The sequence below is a fragment of the Neofelis nebulosa genome, chromosome 4 (genome assembly GCF_028018385.1).
Source record: "Neofelis nebulosa isolate mNeoNeb1 chromosome 4, mNeoNeb1.pri, whole genome shotgun sequence".
NCBI classification, from domain to species: Eukaryota; Metazoa; Chordata; class Mammalia; order Carnivora; family Felidae; genus Neofelis; species Neofelis nebulosa.
In genome coordinates, this window is record NC_080785.1 from 169,992,305 (window position 1) to 169,998,925 (window position 6,621).

At 59.4% G+C, this 6,621-nt stretch overlaps 1 protein-coding gene across 2 annotated transcripts; it reads right to left on the reverse strand.

Moving 5' to 3' along the window:
• Positions 1–1,323: 1,323 nt before the first annotated feature.
• MADCAM1 (mucosal vascular addressin cell adhesion molecule 1) lies at positions 1,324–6,020 on the reverse strand. 2 transcript variants are annotated; one of them, XM_058728661.1, is made up of 5 exons: positions 5,741–6,020; positions 5,281–5,553; positions 4,535–4,723; positions 2,350–2,724; positions 1,324–1,689 (listed from the first exon to the last, which is right to left on the reverse strand). In XM_058728661.1, the coding sequence occupies exons 1-5, from the start codon at positions 5,799–5,801 to the stop codon at positions 1,580–1,582; spliced, it is 1,008 nt and encodes a 335-aa protein (XP_058584644.1). In that variant the 5' UTR covers positions 5,802–6,020; the 3' UTR covers positions 1,324–1,579. The 2 variants fall into 2 exon arrangements, with proteins under 2 accessions (XP_058584644.1, XP_058584643.1); XM_058728660.1 differs by having other exon boundaries at positions 4,400–4,723.
• Positions 6,021–6,621: the final 601 nt, after the last annotated feature.

Genomic DNA, 6,621 nt, shown 5'->3' on the forward strand with positions numbered 1-6,621 from the left:
CGGATCCCGCTGGAAGACTCTGGCAAATAACTGGAGCAGTCCACTTCCTGCCCCCTTGGGTTTTAGTTGGCACTTTCCCTCCGGGTTCCTCTCCACGTGGGTTGGACAGCTTTCCAGGCTTCGGTCCGGAACCTGAATTTTATTTTATTTTATTTTATTTTATTTTTTTAAATTTTTTTAACGTTTATTTATTTTTGAGACAGGGAGAGACAGAGCATGAACAGGGGAGGGCCAGAGACAGGGAGACACAGAATCTGAAACAGGCTCCAGGCTCTGAGCTGTCAGCACAGAGCCCGACACGGGGCTAGAACTCACGGACCGTGAGATCATGACCTGAGCCGAAGTCGGCCGCTCAACTGACTGAGCCACCCAGGCGCCCCCGGAACCTGAATTTTTACCAGACTCCAAAATGGCTCTCTAGGAAAGGACATGGTTTCTGGCCTGAAGCCGGATTGTTTGCCATCTTGGTAGTGGGCGAGTCCTTCATTAGCATGGTCCCCTAGCAACCGGTTTCCTTGGCTATCAGCGATGCCGGGCGGAGCGTGCGGGCGATTGTTCCAACTCCAGGACGGAGCGCCGCCCCTGCCCTGTTTTCTGATTTTCCGCTGAGTCTGTGCTCAGCCTGGCCTTCAGCCTAGTCCAATCTCCGTCTGAGTTTCAGGCTCGCCCGGTGGGGCGAGGTCTCCTCTCCCCCGCCAACCACCCACCAGGATGAATTGGGGGATCTGCTCTGAGCTCCCACAGCTCCCTGAATGAGTGGACCAACCAAGGCCCCCATTTCCCCGTCCCATGCTGTTACCTTGCCTCACCACCAGAGGGCTCTCTCACACCACAGCCTCTGAAGCTCTGAACTCTCCGGTAGCTCCCCAGTGCCCTCAGGCGGAATCCTCAGCATCTACAGCCTGTCACCTGCTCATCTGATTTCCAGCTCTCCCCAACCCCACCCGACTGACTTAGCCCCCAAACCACCCCAAGAGAGATAAAATTTCCTTTAACGAGCCACTTCTGTGTCTTTGCTCACACTCCTCCCCATCCCCCCCGCCCCCCCCCCCCCCAATACCTGTCCCCACTTGTTTTGAGGAATCCCAGTTATTCTCAAGTATCAGTGTTCCCACATCCAGGAGAAGCCACAAACAGTTGTGTTCTCCCACCCGGGCAGAATCTACGCCATGCTCCCTGTTGTGCCCTTTCCCCCAGCCCTGGCCAAGTGGGGGTGGGGTGCCTGTCCATCCCGACCTCTCAGGGGAGCCCCCCAGTGCAGAGGGTCGCTGGGGCTGGGTAGGAGATTCTGGCATCCCCGAAACACCACAGACACCACTGAGGTCAGACCACACGCCCTTTATTCCCTAGCTCTGGCCCATTGGGAGGTGGGGCCCCAGGGGTCCCACTGAGGGGAAACTCAGATGCTGGCCATCAGAGTTAGCAGGTCATGGCCGGCTCTCAACCGTGTAGATCCAGAATCCTGCAGATGTCCTCTGTTTGCAACTGAGTGGAAGGCAAGGAAGGCCATTTCAGGCCAGTCCTCCTCAATCCAGTCCGCGTGGGGCAGGGGCCCAGAGGGTCTCCTGGGGTTTGGTGGTCAGCCAGCAGGCCTGCAGCGTCTCCACAGGCGATGGGTGAGGAACGCCAGGAAGAGCAGCCCCAGCACCAAGCTGCCCGGCCACAGGGCTGCGGATGTCGTTGGGGGACCTAGAGAAGGAAGTGTCGGGAGCTCTGAACACCTCTTGGCGGGTTTGGGGGAGAAGCTTAGTAGAATCTGCTAGGGGCCTCCACATTTACTGGGTTCCCTGAAACTTTACAAAGGACTTCACGGTTTAGAATGTCTTTTGAAATGTCCAAAAGCTGCTAGACTATCCAAAGGTTTTGGAGTGAATCTTTTGAAAGGCACATAGGACCTTGTAGTTAGAAACGGGCTGTCCAGTGAGGTGACCGCCCCCCACGCCTGTGTTTGAAATACGGCATGTCTGAATGGGAAGTGAGGTCAGCATAAAATCCACACCACGTTTTGAGGACTTAGTTTGAAAAAAGCAGAAAAGAATGTAAGATGTCTCATTTATAGTTCTGAATGTGGCTACTAGAAAATTTGAAATGACCTAAGTGGCTGTATTCTATTCTATAGGCTGTTGTAGGCTATAAAGTTTAGAGTTTACAAAGTGCTCTGAAATCTACACAGTCCCTTAGATTTACAGTCCTTGCCCTGCCAGGTAAGCATGATCTTACATTTGGGAAGCCCACTGGACAGTTTGGGCAATTGAAGCCGGGCGGGACCATTCCTTGTCTAAGGTCTTGATGCAAGGCTTTCCTCCCTCTGAGGCTCCCCCAGCCCCCTCCCTAGCCCCCAGAACTCACAGATTTCAGGGACCAGGTAGAGGCTGGCCATCTGTCCCCCTGGGTCCAGGCGACACTGAAACCAGCCTTCAGGGTTGCACCTGGCCCACAGCACGGTCAGCCGAGCCAGGGCCCCAGCCTCCTGCCTCTCGTAGGCTTCAAGACCCCCGGGGGCCTGGGTCCAGCTCGCTGACATACCGGGGCCACAGGCTGCCTCACACAGTAGCTCCAGACCCCCTGGTGCTGGTGACTGGTGGATCTCAGGGCGACAGGGCCTGGTGGAGCTGTTCCCAGGCGGGGGCCCAGGACTCCTGGGGCTGTGGGTGGAGCTCAGCTCTGGGGTGGCCTTGGGGGAGGTCGTTACAGGGGGCTCCTGGGAGGTCAGCCTATGCAGGACTGGAAAACAGGGGGGTTGTTTTTTCTCCTGCCCCAGGCCCCTTCTCCTGCCTGCCTCTCCATTTAGACCACAGGGTTTGACCCTGTGGCCCCATCCTGGGCCACTTGGGCAAATCGAAGGGTATCCCAGTGGGTAGGAGTGGGGCCAGGGCCTGTCTTGGTCCTCTCCCCACTCTGAGTAAGCATCTGAACCTCTGCACCTCAATTCCCTCAGTGGTAAAGGGGTTGAGAGCCACCCATCCTAGGGGTGCCATGGAGAGCAATTGGAGTGTGGGCTTGGTGAGTACCGACTTTTATAAATTACAGGGCTAGTAGGTGGACAGAGGGGAGGTGCTCCCTGACAAAGTGAAGGGTGCCGGGGCTCTCTGCTCATCCCTTGTGCTGGAGATGGGAGGCTGAGCCCCAGGAGGGGTTTGTACATCTTACCAGAAAGTACCTTTCAGATCCAGTGGCCTCTCTGTGTGCTCTCCCACCACCCCCTCCCTGCACCCCGCCCCTTCCAATCGATCCCCACACCCGGGGAGCTCCCTTGATCTACCCCCACCCCGATGACCCCAAGTGCAGTAACATGAGTTTCAGGGTGCCCTGCTGGAGAAGGGATTTGTGCTTTTTTAATGAGAGCCTGCCAGGGGCTTCATGATGTGGGCAGGGCCCTTCCCACATTAGACACGTTGTTAAATTAATAATGTCTGATACGAACTGAGCACCTGCCGTGTTCTTAGCCCCAAGTTAAATGTTTTCATTTGTTCATTCATTCAGCAAGTATTTACTGCGTACCTACCACGTGCCAGGCACCATGATTTCATCTGTCCTTCCGTCCACCCATCCACTCATTCGGAATGTATCTGTTGAATACTTACTATGTGTTGGGCACTGTTTTAGCCACTGGGGACGTAGCCGTGAATAAAACATATTCCTATCTCAGCGAAGCCAACAGTAGGGGAGACAGACAATGGGAAAAAAAATGAAGAGAAAATCCAGGATGCCAGATATTGATAAAAAGTGTCAAAGAATATACAATAAGAGAAGTCACATGGCTCGTGTGTGTACACATACATGTGTAAGGGACAGTAACGGTGCTTTGACCCTTCAGACAGGGCAGGAAAAGCCTCACTGGGAAATCAACCCGAGGAAAGTGAGTGATGGAACAATGGACAGAGCTGGGGGAAGAGCATTCCCAGTGGAGGCTGGAGCATGTGTAAAGGTCCTGAGGCAGGACTGCATCTGGCCTGTTGGAGGAGCAGCTGGGAGGCTCATGTGGCTGGAGCAGGGTGATGGAGGAAGAGGGAGGAGGTGACAGCAGGTCATTCAAGGCCCCGTGGATGAAGGAGGATTGGTTGCTTGTTTGTTTTTTTACCCTGAGGGAGGTAGGAGCCCTGGAGGACTGTGGGCAAAGTAGGACAGGATCTCAGGGGGTCCGACACAGGGTAGGTGCTCAATAAATCTGTTGAATGACTGAATAGATGAGTAGGGAACGTCACTCTGGTGGCATTTGATAGCCCCACCTGCTGTGGGAATTGTGACCGGTCCACACCGGGACACAGCAGGTGAGGGGTGGAGCCAGGATTCCAGAAGAGCCCCCGGGCAGCACTCATCAAGGCACATAGGAGCTGGGTGACTTCACCTATTTCCTGGGGACACGGAGTGCAGGCTGTCCAGAACCCCGAAGACTCACCTGGGATGGGCCGGTGGTGGCTCAGCTCCAAGCCAGGCAGCTTCATGGTTGCCTGGCAGTGGAGGGTGGGTGGGGTGGGGGTCCCCAGGGGGGGCAACAGCCAGCGCTCTGTCACTCGGAACAGCAGGTCCTCACCTTGCTGGGGCTCCTCCTCCACATCCCGGCCCAGGGCCTGCACCCCCTCCAGTTCTCGGTCCCCCAGGAGCAGGGACAAGGAGAGGGCCTCGGGACTGACGGGCGTGACATTGTGCGCTGTGCAGGCTACCTCTCGGTCCTGCTTGGCCACCAGGGCTACTGGGGAGACAGTCAGCTGGGCTGGGAACGCTGCAGAATGGACAGAGGGTTGGGGCCAGGTGGGCTTAGCCCGTAGGTCAGCTGGGCCCTGAGGAGGAGACTTGAGGGCAGGGCCAAGGGGTGAGTGGGGGCTGCTGGTGCATAGGGTGAGGGGAAGGCCCAGCGGCCACAGCTCGTGTGTCCAGAGTGCAAGATGCTGAAGAGGAGAGCAGAGCAGAAGGGGCGGGAGTCAGGAGGGGAGGGGTGGGGGGTGAGGAGAGCAGAGCAGAAGGGGCGGGAGTCAGGAGGGGAGGGGTGGGGGGTGAGGAGAGCAGAGCAGAAGGGGCGGGAGTCAGGAGGGGTGGGGTGGGGGGTGAGGAGAGCAGAGCAGAAGGGGCGGGAGTCAGGAGGGGCACTGGGCAGGGGTGAGGAGGGAGGGGAATGGGTTGCTGAGTGACTCAGGCTGAGCTGGGGCAGTCTTTGATCGGGGTGGGGGGCGGGCTGGGCAATCTGGGAGGGCGCCCAGGAAAACGCGGTATCGACCGAGGCAGGGCAGGGCTGCTGGGCCGCGGAAAGTGCGAGGGCGGCAGGGGGGTTTGGGAGCTCACCGAACACCAGGAGCTGCACGGTCCGCTGGAAGGTCAGGTCCCCGCAGGAGCCCACGCACACGCGCGGGCCCGCCGCCGACAGGGAGGCGTTGTGCACGGTGAGGACGCTGCGGCCTGCGTCCGACCGCACGGCGCCCAGGCTGGTGTCCAGGCCGCGCCACTGCACCGAGGGCGCCCGGTGGCCGGCGCAGGCCAGCCGGCAGGTGAGCTGCCGCGACCCGCCCAAGGACACCGCCACCACCGGGTCTGGGGGCTCCACCTCCAGGGGCCCACCTGCGGGCAGAAGGCGCTCTCAGCCCTGACCCCACCCCCACCCCAGCGGCGGACCCCCTTGTCCCCGCCTTAGGGTCCTCAGCGGCCTCCCCGCCGCCGCCCTGCTCCAGTCCTCCCTGTGTCAGCAACCACCCCCCCCCCCCCGCCCCAAACTCGTTCCCCTAACGGGGCCCCTTCCCTTGCTGACCGAGGCCTCGATGGAGGAGCCCCAGGAAGAAGGGGAGCAGGAGGCAGAGGCTCTGGTCCATGCCGGGTCCGGCTCTTTCCCCCGCCCAACAGGACTGGCTTAAATAGTGGTGACCCGGCTCCTTCCCGCCGCCCCCTCCTCCAGCGAGTCCCTGGGGGTTTCCCGAGGGGGTTTCCCGTCCTGACCCCCGACCCTGGAGGCGACGGCGGCGCTGCGAGGCAGAGGCCCGGGGCCAGAGATGGGGGGCGGGGGGACCTCGCGGCCGAAGTCAGAACAGAGGGAGCGGGAGCGGGAAGGTATGAGCGCACTCCAGTTTGAGAGACCGGAAGATTGGAGGCTGGAGGCCAGAGAGGGGTGGCAGTTGAGGTCAACTGAATGGAAATCAGAACCAGGCCGGGGGAGGCTGAGCGGGGGCGGGGGTGGAGAGTAGCCTCCTTACCTCCCGGAAGTGCAGAGATGGGTGGGTGGGAGGTGGCCTCCTGGCGGCTAGAGTCTCTGGGGCGGGCTCCTGGGGGGGCGGTTTCTGGGGTGCGGCCTCCTGAAAGAGGGGTCCTTCAGGGTGAGGATTTTGGGGTGGTGGGGGTCTCCTAGGGGTTATGTTCTCTGAGACAGGAGGGTCTCCTGGGGGTGATGGAGCTGAGAGGTACCGCCGCCGCCTCTGAGCTTGTCTGCCCTCAGGTAAGACAGCTCTGGCCCTTGGGAGTCTGGGACCTCCCTGCTGTGTTCCACACAGGTCCTGAGATCCACAGGGAGGCCTGGGAAGGGACTCTGGCCAGGCTCCCCACTCACAGCTGTCATCAGTGAGTCCTGAGAAATCCGTCCACGGTTTCCTCTTGTCTCTCAGCCTGGCCTCGTTTCTTTGTCCTTTGTGGCCATGCATC

Excerpts from the sequence above, each read along its gene's own strand:
- MADCAM1 (XM_058728660.1), bottom strand. The coding sequence starts at position 5,801 with ATGGACCAGAGCCTCTGCCTCCTGCTCCCCTTCTTCCTGGGGCTCCTC. Across the intron at positions 5,554-5,740 it reads GCTCCTCCATCGAGGCCTCG|GTGGGCCCCTGGAGGTGGAG; the intron begins GTCAGCAAGGGA and ends TTCTGCCCGCAG. Across the intron at positions 1,690-2,349 it reads CTACCTGGTCCCTGAAATCT|GTCCCCCAACGACATCCGCA; the intron begins GTGAGTTCTGGG and ends TTCCTTCTCTAG.